Source organism: Pristis pectinata, chromosome 1 (assembly GCF_009764475.1).
Source record: "Pristis pectinata isolate sPriPec2 chromosome 1, sPriPec2.1.pri, whole genome shotgun sequence".
Taxonomy (NCBI): Eukaryota; Metazoa; Chordata; class Chondrichthyes; order Rhinopristiformes; family Pristidae; genus Pristis; species Pristis pectinata.
The window spans coordinates 136,900,039-136,915,464 of record NC_067405.1 but is presented as its reverse complement, the minus strand read 5'-3'; the positions used below and the strand labels follow the sequence as shown (position 1 = coordinate 136,915,464).

Genomic DNA, 15,426 nt, shown 5'->3' with positions numbered 1-15,426 from the left:
GGCTGAATGCTGGGGAACCACTGGTCACGACCAGCATGATCAAACAATGTTGATCTGCTGGCCACCATTGTTTGAAAGCATGCAGAGCCTCCATTTTTGTTTTTCAAAGTACTTTGACATTGAGTATGCACATCAGCTTTATACGATTTTAAAAAACCTGACAAAATGGCACCTAAAGAGTAACACACATTGCACACAAACATGTCAGGATGATGGAGGGAATCTGCCATCATATACAGTATGCCTGTAATTAGGCAGATGCTGAAATCTTTAGCAACACACAAAATGCTGGAGGAACTCAACGGGTTGGGCAGCATCTACGAAGGGAAATAAACAGTCACTGTTTCAGGTCGAGACCCTTCAGAAAAAAAGAAACCCAGGCCAATGAGAAAATAATCAGGAAAATTTCTCGGTCCTCAACAAAATGAGAAAAAGACTATAATATAGATAATTTCATGCAACTAAGTCCTATTATTTGTGCTGGGGTTTGTGGAACTGTAAAACTGGTGCACAATGTTTTTAACAAGATGAGATTAGAACAAAATTATCCCTTGTGAAGTAGGTGTGCAAAAGCAGTTAATGCACTGTAATTGCCTTCTTAAAATGGGTTTTGGTAGAATTAATGGATAGGAATGGTGCATTAAATAATGAAGTTTCTGGGACTGGAACTGTTGCGGATAAATTATATCAGATGCATGACTGACAACAATTAGATGTTTGGTTGATTTAATTATGGGGAGTTGAAAGAAAGATGGCAGAAGCTATTCAAACCAAGCACTTTCCAACAATGTGCTTACCAATGAAACTTATGTAGCAAGATTGTGATTTTGGTTTGCAGACCAATATCTTAGATATTTCCTAACTCTTAATCTAATCATGGATTACTGGCTAGATATGATCAACTGGTCAGCTATTCTGCCTGCATCTTTTCACTAATGAGCATTTTTTCTATTATATCTCCTGACCAAATGGCATGAAATTATACTTGCCTGCAGAGAAATGATTTGTCCAGTAACATAATTACGTTTTAAGGCATTTTAATGTTTATCACCTGGATACACATGGTTGGAACAAAAGTTTACTTGAAAGGCATTAGATAACCAGAGTTTGAATTAATACAACTTGTGTGGCTCTACAAACTTTGGAAGTAACTTCACTTATTAACAGAAGAAAGAACATGATTCTATAATCTGATAAATTATGGAAATATTTGAAATGCAAATAATTAATTTGATAAATAATTTGAAATGGGAACTAACGTAAGATAAATGTTGGAATAGTCACAGAAAGATCACTTGTTACTTGTTTGTTTCCCCACAACTTCAATTCCTACTCCTTGTAAGAAGTTGACTATTTTATGCTTCTATAGATGACCTGTCTTGTAACTTTTGTCAAGTTAGTTTGTCCTTGAAATAAGGTTGAAATGGCGCTGTAATAGGCATTTGAAATCTTCCAGATGACCCCATGCAGCTGAAGATGTTACCACAATGTTGGTCCATGGCAATACTGGGATATCACAATGTTGGTGTTCATTCCATTGTAACCCAGAGAAAAATATAGCAGTAGCAGTTCTGTTATCTTATTTGCTCTTGCCTGTTTGTTGAACTATTTCTTGTAACGATGTGCTGCTCAGGGATGAGGGTTGGCACCCACCTTCCTTCATGTCTCACAAAATACATCCACTATTACCTCCCAGTGCTAAATGGCGGTGTTACTCTCCTTTTTTATATTTCAAACATAAAGGGTCTGAAGGTTGGACCTTGTTAAATTCTTTGACATTTGTGTTGTACACCATTCTCATATTGTGACTCCTTCATGCTGCACCTTGAATTCAATCTCTTATAAAAATGCAGAAGGTTTTCAAGACATCTAAGTGGGCAAACTAACCCAAAAGATACTCTGGTACAATTATCAGTACTTAATAGCCAATTCTGCGGTCTGATTCTGTATTTCTTGATAGCGGAATCATGTTAAAGGCTGATGAACAAGTTTCTATTCAAGTAGTATGTACTTTCCATTGCAATCAGATTGTCTTCTTGGCAGGTAATTGACGTAAAATGAACTTTCCTTGCCATGTTGCAATGCACAGACAGGGAAAAATTCCAGTTTCATGTATCAACTGGTCAACAAGTGTAACTGGTCCCATGGATTAACAATACTAATGTAAATAAATTGCTTGAAAATATGAAGTTAATATAGAATATAAAGAGTAGATGCCATGTCATTCTACCTCACCAATGGCATTTGCAGGAAACCTTCCTATCCCAGGCCCAGGTAGTTAAGAATTCTGATCCAACATAGAACACTACAGCACGGGAACAGGCAATACAGCCCACCATATCTATGCGACCATGATGCCAAATTAACCTTATCTGCCTGCACATAATCCATATCCCTCTATTCCCTGTTTGTTCATGGGTCTGTCTAAATACCTCTTCAACATTGCTATCATATCTGCTTCTACCACTTCCCCAAGCAGCATGTTCCAGGCATCTACCACTCTCTGCGTATAAAAAATTGCTTTGCACATCCCCCTGAAACTTTCTGACTCTCATCTTAAAGCTATGCCCTCTAGTATTTGATATTTCCACCCAGGGAAAAAGACTAACTATATATATTCTATCTGAAGAACATATAACATTACAGCACAGTACAGGCCCTTTGGCCCACAATGTTGTGCTGACATTTTATCCTGTTCAAAGATCTACCTAACCCTTCCCTCCCACATAGCTGTCCATTTCTCTATCATTCATGTGTCTACCTAAAAGTCTCTTAAATTTCCCTAATGTATTTGTGCCCACAACCTCTGCCGGCAGTGCGTTCCATGCACCTACCACTCTGTGTAAAAAACCTACCCCTGACATCCCCCTTGTATCTTCCTCCAATCACCTTAAAATTATGCCCCCTCATGTTAGCCATTTTTGCCCTGGGAAAAAGTCTCTGACTGTCCACTCGATCTATGCCTCTTATCATCTTGTACACCTCTATCAAGTCACCTCTCATCCTCCTTCTCTCCAAAGCGAAAAGCCCTAGCTCACTTAACCTATCCTCATAAGACATGCTTCCTAATCCAGACAGCAGCCTGGTAATCTCCTCTGCACCCTCTCGAAAGCTTCCACATCCTTCCTATAATGAGGTGACCAGAACTGAACACAATACTCCAAGTGTGGTCTAACCAGAGTTCTATAGAGCTGCAACATTATCTTGCGGCTCTTGAACTCAATACACTGACTAATGAAGGCCAACACACCATATGCTGTCTTAATAACCCTATCGACCTGCACGGCAACCTTGAGGGATCTATGGACATAGACCACAAGATCCCTCTGTTCCTCCACAATGCTAAGAGTCCTGCCATTAACCTTGTATTCTGCCTTCAAATTCAATCTCCCGAAGTGTATCACTTCACTATCTGCCACTCTCAGCCCAGCTCTGCATTCTATCAGTATCCTGTTGTAATCTACAGCAACCTTCTGCACTATCCACAACACCACCAACCTTTACATCATCAGCAAACTTACTAACCCACCCTTCCACATCCTCATCCATCATTTATAAAAATTACAAAGAACAGGGGTCCCAGAACAGATCCCTGTGGAACACTACTGGTCACCGACCTCCAGGCTGAATATGCTCCATCTATCACCACCATCTGTCTTCTATGAGCGAGCCAATTCTGGATCCACACAGCCAAGTTTCCCTGGATCCTATGCCTCCTGACTTTCTGAATGAGCCTTCCATGAGGAACCTTTTCAAATGACTTACTAAAATCCATGTACACCACATCCACTGCTCTCCCTTCATCAATGTGCTTTGTCACATTCTCAAAAAATTCAATCAGGCTTGTGAGGCACAACCTGCCCCTCACAAAGCCTCTATGGCTCTCAGAATTTTATATACTTCCATCAGGTCACCCCTCACCCTCTGGTGCTTCAGAGAAACAAGCTTTAAAACCTGGGCGTCTGTACCTCCCTCTACCACTGGATCCAAGACTTCTTTATCGGGAGACAAGTCAGTGCATATCGGTAGTAACATCTCCTCCTCGCTGATAATCATCACAGGCACACCTAAAGGATGCGTGCTTAGACCACTGCTCTACTCTCTCAATATTCATGACTGTGTGGCTAGGCACAGCTCAAATGCCATCTATAAATTCGCCGATGACACCACTGTTGTTGGCAGAATCTCAGATGGCAATGAGGAGACATACAGGAGTGAGATAGATCGGTTGGTTGAGTGGTGTCACAACAATAACTTCACACTCAACGTCAGCAAGACCAAGGAAGTGATTGTGGACTTCAGGAAGGGGAAGTCAGGAGAACACACAACACTCTTTATTGAGGGGTCAGTGGTGGAAAGGGTGAGCAGCTTCAAGTTCCTGGGCGTCAACATCTCAGCGTATCTACCTTGGGCCCAACACATTGATGCAATCACGAAGAAGGCACACTAGCGACTCTACTTCACTAGGAGTGTGAGGAGATTTGATATGTCACTAAAGACTCTTGCAAATTTCTACAGATGTACAGTGGAGAGCATTCTGACTGGTTGCATCACCACCTGGTATGGAGGATCGAAAGAGGCTGCAGAGGGTTGTAGACACAGCTAGCTCCATCATGGACACAACCCCACCTCATTCCACCCCGCCATCGAGGACATCTTCAAGAAACAGTGCCTCAAGAAGGCAGCATCCATCATTAAGGATGCTCACCACCGGGACATGCCCTCTTCACATTACTACCATCGGGGAGGTACAGGAGCCTGAAGACCCACACTCAACGTTTCAGAAACAGCTTCTTTCCCTCTGCCATCAGATTTCTGAACGGTCCATGAACCCATGAACACTACCTCATTATTCCTCTTTTACACTACTTATGTATTTTTGTAATTTATAGTAATTTTTTATGTCTTACACTGTCTTGTACTGTGCTGCTGCTGCAAGACAATAAATTTCACAACATATGTCAGTGATAATAAACCGGATTCTGATTCTTTTCTGAAAACAATCCAAGTTTGTCCTAATACACTCCAATCCAGGCAACATCTTGGTGAATCTCTTCTACAGCTGCAACACGACTTCTCAACTTTCATACTCAATACCCCAACCAATGTGTTTGGCATACCATACACCTTCTCTACCACCCTATCCACGTGTTGCCACTTTCAGGAAACAATGTTCTTTTATTCAGGAATGGTTGCTTGGGTGACCCTATTCCTTGCACATCCCCCTTAAACTTTCCCACTCTCATCTTAAAGCTATGCCCTCTAGTATTTGATATTTCCACCCTGGGAAAAAGACTATCTATTCCTCTCATAATTTTATATACATCCATCAGGTCACCCCTCAGTCTCCATCCTCCAAGACCCAACCTATGTAGTAAAGGAGAAAAAAATAATAGTTCAGTTGGCAAAGACCTTTGGAGATCCAATTCTCATTGCAAACATGGATAGTAGCCAGTGCTACTGTTGCTATTCTGCACATTCTGACCGGTGATCCATCAATTAACATTTCCCAGCTGATCTGCATCAATGGTCTTGTTTAGAATGGGGAAAAGAAATGCCACCAACAAGGGATACATAGAACCCCTGGGCCAAGATGGAATTATTGTGGAATTACCCCCTTGTGCCAAGGATTTCTGGCCTATAATGGGAAAAAAAAGTTGCATCATTTTCAAACAACTTACATAAGAGCTATAATTGTCATATTACACAAAGCTAAAAAATAATTTCTTGTAAAAGAAAGACTGATAAAGTAATGGAGTTACAACTAGTTTTATTTCAAAGGTTGAAAGTGATAAATTCATACTTGATGGCATAGGTGACTTTTCTGATCAACAGTGAAGTGGTGCACAGGCAGTGCCAACTTTCCGTCTAGGCAATTGAATATTCAACAAAATGACTGGAACAAATGAGAAGATACAAATGATAAGTTGCAGTTTCCAGCTAATGCCTCTGAGTGGTGTTTCTTGTGGAAGCAGTGTACTACCCTAAGGGAAAAATCTGGTACTACATTAGCAAATGTTCCCTCGTCAACTAAGCAAACAGTTTGGATATATAGTACCTTTCCTAGCATGCACATCATCTATTTTATGCAAGCAAATCAGATACTGAATGTTAATTTGCTTACCCATATTTGATTGCCTCATCTTGCAATGGATTTTGAAAAAGAACGCTTATCAATATTTAACTGAAGTCCAGGCACATATACTCAAATTTCAAATTAATTTAACATAATACAGATCAAGCATTTTCCTTGGTTTAGAGATTCCAACTGTGAGGAAGTGATAGGAGAACTTCACCCAAGCTGGAAAATTCCTGGAAACAAGACTAGTTCTTTTAGCAGCTGCTTTTATTTTTTGAACAATACAGACACATGGGCTTTGATTAGAATTTGTAGTTTGTATGACAACTGATATATCTGAGAAAACCTGAAACCAACCAATACTAGATCCCAGGGTACAAGAATTGTAACGAAGAAACTGGCCGAGAAAGGACTCTCTGATTAAAGTAAGTGACTCTTTGCTTTTAGTTGCACTTGGACCTTAGAGATGACATGCAAGTATCAATAAAGTATCTCAGGGAAAATTTGATAATTAAACCAAAGTGATACAGTTAAAATCCTTTAGATATTCAAGAGATATTCCATGACTCTATGCCCTCTCTAGTAAATTTCACCCATTAAGAATACATTGATAAGATAGACAAACGGTTGGTCTCTAGGGCCATCAAGGGTTTATGGGGAACAGGCAGGAAAGTGGAGCTGAGGCAAAGACCAATCAACCAAGATCTTATTCATATGGCCTACACGTGTTCTAATTTTTGTGTTCTTAAGAGAGCATAACAATTCAGATGACCACACAGATTTTCTATTTTTAAGTTGTACAATGTTGGGAAATTGCGACTTTAATCTCAAGTATGAGAGAAAAATAACCTCAGAGATTAGCACTAAATAAAACAGGAGCTGTACAATATATTCCACTTCCAAAATTGGGTTCCACTGAAGTAATGGAAGAGAATTTCAGAAATAGTTAAATATACCTTCATTACTATTTTTGCACATTCAGTGTAAGCAACTGTAACCAAACTTCTTCCTGTTTCTTGCTCTAAAAATTCATTTGCAGGACATGGGCTTTTGTTGGAAAGGCCACATTTAATACCCAGGTTCAATTGCGCTTGGGAGACGGGTGATGAGCTACTTTCTTGAATCACTGCATATTGTATTGCATATTGGTTGATAGAACAAGGGCAAAGCATTTGCACTTTATATGGTACATTATTGAAAATACATTTATAACCTACAAATTGCAACAGAAAATAAAGTGAAATATGGATAAGGCATTTAACACTTTAAAGTTTCAGCATGAGATACCAAAGTTTATAACCAGATGACTTGTAAAAGAATCACCCAAACTGAAAAGTTTTAATGTTATTACTAAATAACCAACCTTTACCTTGTGTAAAACATTAAATACATTGTATTTTGTATATAAATCTGTACAAAACATATGCTCCTTTCTTTTTGAGAATGATAAGGTATCCACAAAACATGTACACAAATCAGATGTTGTAGCTTTACAGACATTTTAGTAGCAAGTATGATTTACAAGATATACCAGAGCTTATTATGTTAAAAAAACAAAATACACACACAAAGAAAAAAATACTCATATGTTTCCTTTACTTGAGATTTTCAATAATTGATCTGTATTTACTTTAGCACTGGTTAGATCACCCACAAAATGTTCATGTTCTATGCAAGAGTTGGACAGCTCATTTGACAGCCTAAAATGTACAGATGTGAGTTCATGTAAATTTTATGAACTCATTATACTACTTATTTATAAACTACCATAATGAAATAAGAATTTTGCTGTAATTTTTTTAAGAAGTATAATCTGAGATTACAACATTAGCTGCTGAGCCACATTTGTTCCAGATTTAATCATCCTTTCATATCACATCAGCCAATATCAGAATGAAGAGCCCTGCAATTGTCATGTGCTTTCATGGGTCAGGAAAAGAAAAATGGCCAGCATTTCTATGCCATTTCTAGTCACTTTTGATGACAGTTTTCAGGTAGGGGAGGATCAGGCAAATTGGGATATCCAATTCTGGTGCTCATTTGAAAACATGAAGAATGACTACTTTAATTACGTGTGGGAAAATTCCTGAAGGCACAGCCAAACATGGAAATCAATATTTTCAGGAGAGGAACTACAAAAAGTGAATTTAATTCATATTCAGGGCAGCTGAGGTAATCTTTCAAAGTGAACTAATACTAATAAAATTAAAGTGCATTTATAAACTTACAGCATACTTTAAAAAAAGACTGTCTAGTAAAGAATTCTGTATTAAAATGCATTTCTGGACTACTCAAAATCATATGCAACCTGTTTTACTGCAGATTTCTCCTTCTTCCTTATTATGTGAAGGATTTTTTACTCCATGTCCTCAAAGATTGAAGAGATAATATGAAGGTTTAGCGTTGATTCAAATTATGATCTTTGTTTCGGTTTGAACTTTGGTCTGGTTGCATTGTTCAAACTAATTTTTTTAGACTGCTTCTTTATCAACAATGACTATACAATGCTCAGAACATTGACGTAACAAAAGGTGTTGGAGTACACTTAATCAATTAGGTTGAGGACAACAGCACCAACTGATATTGGACAATATGTGTCTACATCTTATCTCATCAACAGTGGAAGAGCTGAGTAGAGGCCATGGAAGCATTTTCAAATAGAATGATATAATTTCAGGTGCTTATTCAGGACAACAATCCAAAAAATTACAGTTTTAAAAAAGTCCTCTTAAATAAGTATTTATTCTCAGAAGATTTAGGCAGTTAAATTACTTTAAATTAATCTTTGCAGTGACAAATAGGTATAATCCCCAATTTGACAAAGTACAGGTTTATACTTTTTGCTGTCAGCATAGTAAGATTTTAGACACAAACCATGATTATTTGGGCTATGTCTTATCCTGGCCTTCACCACAGTACAAAACTCTGGAATGTAAGGTTATTGCAAGGAAATGGAAAGTCACTTCATGTATTGAATGCACTCACAGATCTATCTAAAGCAAGACTGGCTGGAGTGGGGTTGGGAAGGTTCTGCAGTAGCTTCAGTACTTAAATGACAAGAAATAAAAACAACTGAAGCACATCAAGTGATATTCTGAACCTTCCAAAGTTACAGATAGTGCATGCTATCTGTTCAGGTGTTGATAGAGGGTAAAGTGCAAATTGCTAATCAGCACCATGTGACAGGATCAAGCCTTCTGTTCTCCAACCTCCAATGTTCACAGTGTGTTCTATTGAGATACAGGCTGACCACATGGAGCTTGATTTCCAATAATTCCTTCACACTTTATTTAATTATAATTTTAATTTTATAATTAATTTTAATTTTAATTATAATTTTAATAATTATAATTTAAATAAATTTAGTTACTTTATGAGATGCACTTTATTTATATCTTGGATTTCAGTAATCCACTTGCCTGTCATTTGATCCAATATGAGTTCAACATGTATTTTTAACCTGACACTAGGAACATTACAGTCTTTGTGTTAAAGTCTATTATTTAAAGAGGCCTTTTACCAACAGGAATGAAATATGGTGACATTTTGTATTAATATTTGGGGTTTGGAATCCAAAAATTTCAAACATTATAAATGGGTGATGTCACAAATAATTTAATGTGCATCACCTTTATAGTGTAACAACCAACTGAAATTCCACAGGACTAATTAAGACATACTCAGGTTAGCAGAGATTATTTTCATATCGTTGCTATGGAAACCATGCACATTGCAGTAGTTCAGCCAACAACAGCGAAATGTGGGCCTTTGAGCTACAATGTTAGTTCCTCCCATACACTTGCACTTCCTTTATTTCTATTTTTAGTTGCTATCCTCTCCCCTCTCCAAAAATGTGTTCATGAACACAAAACCACACTAACAGAAACATCAACCAAATAAGGATAAATTATTTGAAACTGTGTTTTTGTTGTAGAGTTTGCTCACCGGTAATATTCAGCAGTTGTTTAGGAATTTAGACTTCTTGATTACTCAAAGAACCTACTTGCTCTTTGTGTTGTCTCTGTACTTTTCTTTCCTAAATGTAGTCATTGCCAATTTAATCAAGATTTTTTTAAAGTCATAAATTACATAGAAGCTAGTTAACTGCATTGATACAGTTGTGGTGTATCACTGAAGTTTTACTCACACTTCTGTGACAACATTGATAATCCCAAGTAAAATAAACATTTTTTTCCCCTTAAAATAAATCACTAAGTGCTTCCAACTCCCTTCCCAGGGGACAGTGCTGAGATTCTTATTGATGTCCTGCTCCTGTTTCCAGTATACAGTCATTAGCATTCTGCGAAAGAATATAGCCTGGTAAACAGATGCATTTATATGACCCCTCTGTGTTCTCACAGTCTGCATTCCTGCAGAGTGGTATGGTGTCACTGAGATCCTCACATTCATTTATATCTGAAATGAAGTAAAGGTGGTAAATTAGTTCAACTCATTGAATTTAATGACATCCAGTATAACATTTTGCAATGCTTGTGATCACAAGAATTCTAAAGTCCAAACTAATTCAATGCTGTTGGCCAATATTGCTCCTCCTGATATCTGTGTGACAGAGCTATGAACTTAGTGGTCATCCACATAAATGATCACAATCCTCCCATTCATTCAGATCTAAAGAACATCCCCTACCCCTGCTCTTCCCTTGGTCTAACTCCCCCCCCCCACCCCACCCCCACACCTCCCCTCTTCCCTTGGTCTGCTCCTGCGGCTCTCACCCTCAATCACATGATGGTAATTTGGTGATCAGAGGTGGCAGTGTGAGAAACAGGAAAGTGCAGAAATAAGTTTACACTGAAGCAAAAGTTCACTTACCTACACAAGTCATTTTTGTCATATCAAGCTCAAACCCATCAAAACAATCGCAGGTGTATCCTTCCTGCACCCGTACACATCGCCCATTTTCACAACCATTCAGAATTCCACACTCCTCTGCTTGTAAGCCTTCGAAGCTACTGGAACGATCTGTGAAAATAGATTCAACATTTTGAACAGCATCAAAGATCCTCTTAATTTTTTCATTACTTTAAGGCCTTCTTCTTTTCTACTATGCATACCAGAACCATTTTTTATCAATTGTCACAGTTAAGTTTTTCTTTAAAAGAGATATAGGTGAGAAATGAATCTTTGGATAAATACGCTTAATATGCAATACAACAGCTATAGACAATAATTACAAGTTATATTTGCTTCCATTGACTATAAGGGTAGACTTAAAGATAAAATTGTTCAAAATAACACTGGAAATTATCAGTTGTTCCCTCTTTGGCAACTCAGACCCCAATGCGCAGATCATATTGATTCAGAGAAAAATATAACATTCAATTTAAGCACAATATAGAATAAATTTTCTGGATCATTGGGGCCTCTTTTGGGGCAGGTATGACCTGTTCAAAGAGGATGGGTTGCACTTGAATCCCAGGGGGACCAGCAGACTGGCGGGGAGGTTTGCTGAGGCTACTGGGGAGAGTTTAAACTAGAATTGTTGGGGGGTGGGATCCGTACTGGAGAGACTGGGGAAGAGGTGTTTGGCTCTCAAATAGAGGAGGCTAGGAGTAAGTACCATAGACAGGTGATAGAGAAGGGACGTGTTCAGACAGGCTTGAGATGTGTCTATTTTAACACAAGGAGTGTTGTGAACAAGGCGGATGAGCTTAGAGCTTGGATCGATACTTGGAGCTATGATGTGGTGGCCATTACAGAGACTTGGATGGCTCCGGGACTGGAATGGTTGATTCAAGTGCCGGGTTTTAGATGTTTCAGGAAGGACAGGGAGGGAGGCAAGAGAGGTGGGGGAGTGGCACTGTTGATCAGAGATAGTGTCACGGCTGTGGAAAAGGTGGATGTTGTGGAGGGATTGTCTACGGAGTCTCTGTGGGTGGAGGTTAGGAACGAAGGGGTTGATAACTTTGCTGTATGTTTTTTATAGGCCACCCAATAGTGACAGGGTTATTGAGGAGCAGATAGGGAAGCAGATCCTAGAAAGGTGTGAGAATAACAGAGTTGTTGTGATGGGGGATTTTAATTTCCCAAACATCGATTGGCATCTCCAGACAGTGAGGGGTTTAGATGGGGTGGAGTTTGTTAGGTGTGTTCGGGGAGGGTTCTTGACACAGTATGTAGATAGACCTACAAGAGGAGAGGCTGCGCTTGATTTGATATTGGGAAATGAACCTGGTCAGGTGTCAGATCTCTCAGTGGGTGAACATTTTGGTGATAGTGATCATAATTCTATCTCCTTTATGTTAGCACTGGAGAGGGATAGGAACAGACAGACTAGAAAGGTACTTACTTGGAGTAAAGGGAATTATGAGGTTCTCAGGCAGGAAATTGGAAGATTAGATTGGGAACAGATGTTCTCTGGGAAAAGTACAGACGATATGTGGCAAATATTCAGGGGTATTTGTGTGGAGCTCTGCATAGACATGCTCCAATGAGACAGGGGAGTCATTAGAGGATACAGGAACTATGGTGTACAAAGGCTATAATAAATCTAGTCAAAAGGAAAAGAAAAGCATACAAAAGGTACAGAGAGCTAGGTAATGTTAGAGATCTGGAGGAATACAAGGCTAAAAGGAAGGAACTTAAGAAAGAGATTAGGAGAGCCAGAAGGGGACATGAGAAGACCTTGGTGGGCAGGATTAAGGAAAACCCCAAGGCGTTCTACAAGTATGTGAAGAGTAAGAGGATGAGATGCGAAAGGATAGGGCCTATCAAGTGCAGCAGTGGGAAAGTGTGTATGGATCTGGAAGAAATAGCGGAGGTACTTAATGAATATTTTACGTCAGTATTCACTACGGAAAAAGATCTGGGGGATTGTAGTGGGGACTTGCAGTGGCCTGAAAAGCTTGAGCATGTAGATATTAGAAAAGAGGTGGAGCTGAAACTGTTGGAAAGCATCGTTAGATAAGTCGCCGGGACTGGATGAGGTGTAGCCCAGGTTACTGTGGGAGGTGAGGGAGGAGATTGCGGAGCCTCTGACGATGATTTTTGCGTCGTCGATGGAGATGGGAGAGGTTCCGGAAGATTGGAGGGTTGCGGATGTTGCTCCCTTATTCAAGAAGGGGAGTAGGGATAGTCCAGGGAATTATAGGCCAGTGAGTCTTTCCTCAGTGGTTGGTAAGCTGATGGAGAAGATCCTGAGAGGCAGGATTTATGAACATTTGGAGAGGTATAATATGATTAGGAATAGTCAGCATGGCTTTGTCAAGGGCAGGTCCTGTCTTACGAGCATGATTGAATTTTTTGAGGATGTGACTAAGCACATCGATGAAGGGAGAGTAGTAGATGTAGTGTATATGGATTTCAGCAAGGTGTTTGATAAGGTACCCCATGCGAGGCTTATTGGAGAAGGTGAGGAGACATAGGATCCAGGGGGACATTGCAGTGTGGATCCAGAACTGGCTGGCCCACAGAAGGCAAAGAGTGGTCGCTGAAGGGTCGTATTCTGAGTGGAGGTCGGTGACCAGTGGTGTACCTCAGGGATCTGTACTGGGACCCTTGCTCTTTGTGATTTTTATAAATGACCTGGATGAAGCAGTGGAGGGGTGGGTTAGTAAGTTTGCGGATGACACGAAGTTTGGGGGTGTTGTGGATAGTTTGGAGGGCTGTCAGAGGTTACAGAGGGACATAGATAGGATGCAGAGTTGGGCTGACAAGTGGCAGATGCAGTTCAACCCAGATAAGTGTGAAGTGGTTCACTTTGGTAGGTCAAATATGTTGGAGGAATATAGTATTAATGGTAGGACTCTTGGCAGTGTGGAGGATCAGAGGGATCTTGGGGTCTGAGTCCACAGGACGCTCAAAGCGGCTGCGCAGGTTGACTCTGTAGTTAAGAAGGCATATGGTGTATTGTCCTTCATCAATCGAGGAATTGAATTTAGGAGCCGAGAGGTATTGTTGCAGCTATATAGGTCCCTGGTCAGACCCCACGGAGTATTGTGCTCAGTTCTGGTCACCTCACTACAGGAAAGATGTGGAAGCCATAGAAAGGGTGCAGAGGAGATTTACAAGGATGCTGCCTGGAATGCGGAACATGCCTTATGAAAGTAGGTTGAGGGAACTCGGTCTTTTCTCCTTGGAGAGACGGAGGATGAGGGGGACCTGATTGAGGTGTATAAGATGATGACAGGTATTGATAGGGTAGATAGAGGCTTTTCCCCAGGGCTGAATTGGTGGCCACAAGAGGACATAGGTTTAAGTTGCTGGGGAGTAGATATAGAGGAGATGTCAGGGGTAATTTTTTTACTCAGAGAGTGGTGAGTGCATGAAATGGGCTGCCGGAAACGGTGGTGGAGGCGGATATGATAGGGTCTTTCAAGAGACTGTTAAATAGGTGCATGGAACTGAATAAAATAGAGGGTTATGGGTAAGCCTAGTAATTTCTAGGGTAGGGACATGTTCGGCACAGCTTTGTGGGCCGAAAGGCCTGAATTGTGCTGTAGTTTTTCTATGTTTCTAAATCCTATAGTGGTACAGCCAGTAGAGCCACTGTTGCACAGCATGAGAGGCCTGGGTTCAATCCTGTCTCCAGGTGCTGTCTGTGTGGTCTTTGCATGTCCTCCCTGTGACCCTGTGGGTTTTTTCAGAGTTCCAGTTTACTCCTACATTCCAAAGATATGCAGGTTAGTGGGTTAATTGGCCATTGTATATTGCTCAGAATATATAGGTGAGTGGTAGAATCTGGGGATGTTGATAAGAATGTGGGGCGTATTTAAAAAAAATGGAATTAACATAGGGTTGTGTAAATGGTGGTTGACAGTAAACTGAAAGATCTGTTTGCATGTCTAAATTACTCACTAAACTATCTAAATTATTTTTGGAGAGTGCAACTGTAAAATGTTTACAGCTATAGAAAGTGGCATCTAGTGGTAAAAGGAATGAACGACACCAAAATTATTTAAGTTGTTTAGTGGGGGAGAAAGGTGGCAATGGAAGGCGGCAGGGGTGGTGGCGGTAAAAATTGGTGAGGGTACAAATTTTCAAAGCATTAAGCAGGTGTTAGCAGGTGTTGGTCCCATCAGAAATGCATTTCCAAAGAAGTAAGTGTCAGTTTTACATTAATCACGACTCTCCTAACTAGTCCATTCATTCCCAATGTTGACAAAAAGAATCAGATTTTGAACAAAATATTCCTGGAGAGCTAAGGGAAGGACTGGCCCTCACACTTTCATTGGTGTCTTATAATCATTGCTCATTTACATGTTCCCTTTCAGAACTCTTCCCTTTCATACACTGTCCTCACAACTTTCTTTCCCATCTCCTGATTCCCTTCCTGACCTCTCCTAAACTCCTCTCCTCCTTTCCCAACTGCCTCTTGCTCCTGCTTACCC

At 40.0% G+C, this 15,426-nt stretch overlaps 1 protein-coding gene across 1 annotated transcript in view; it reads right to left on the bottom strand.

Moving 5' to 3' along the window:
- Positions 1–5,760: 5,760 nt before the first annotated feature.
- Positions 5,761–15,426, bottom strand: part of LOC127568849 (latent-transforming growth factor beta-binding protein 2-like) — a 391,147-nt gene continuing 381,481 nt past the window's right edge. The window contains exons 35-36 of the mRNA XM_052013064.1: positions 10,910–11,059; positions 5,761–10,495 (exon numbers count right to left, since the gene is read on the bottom strand). Of these exons, the coding sequence (XP_051869024.1) occupies positions 10,335–10,495; positions 10,910–11,059 (311 nt within the window). The 3' untranslated portion in view covers positions 5,761–10,334. The remainder of the gene's footprint in view (positions 10,496–10,909; positions 11,060–15,426) is intronic.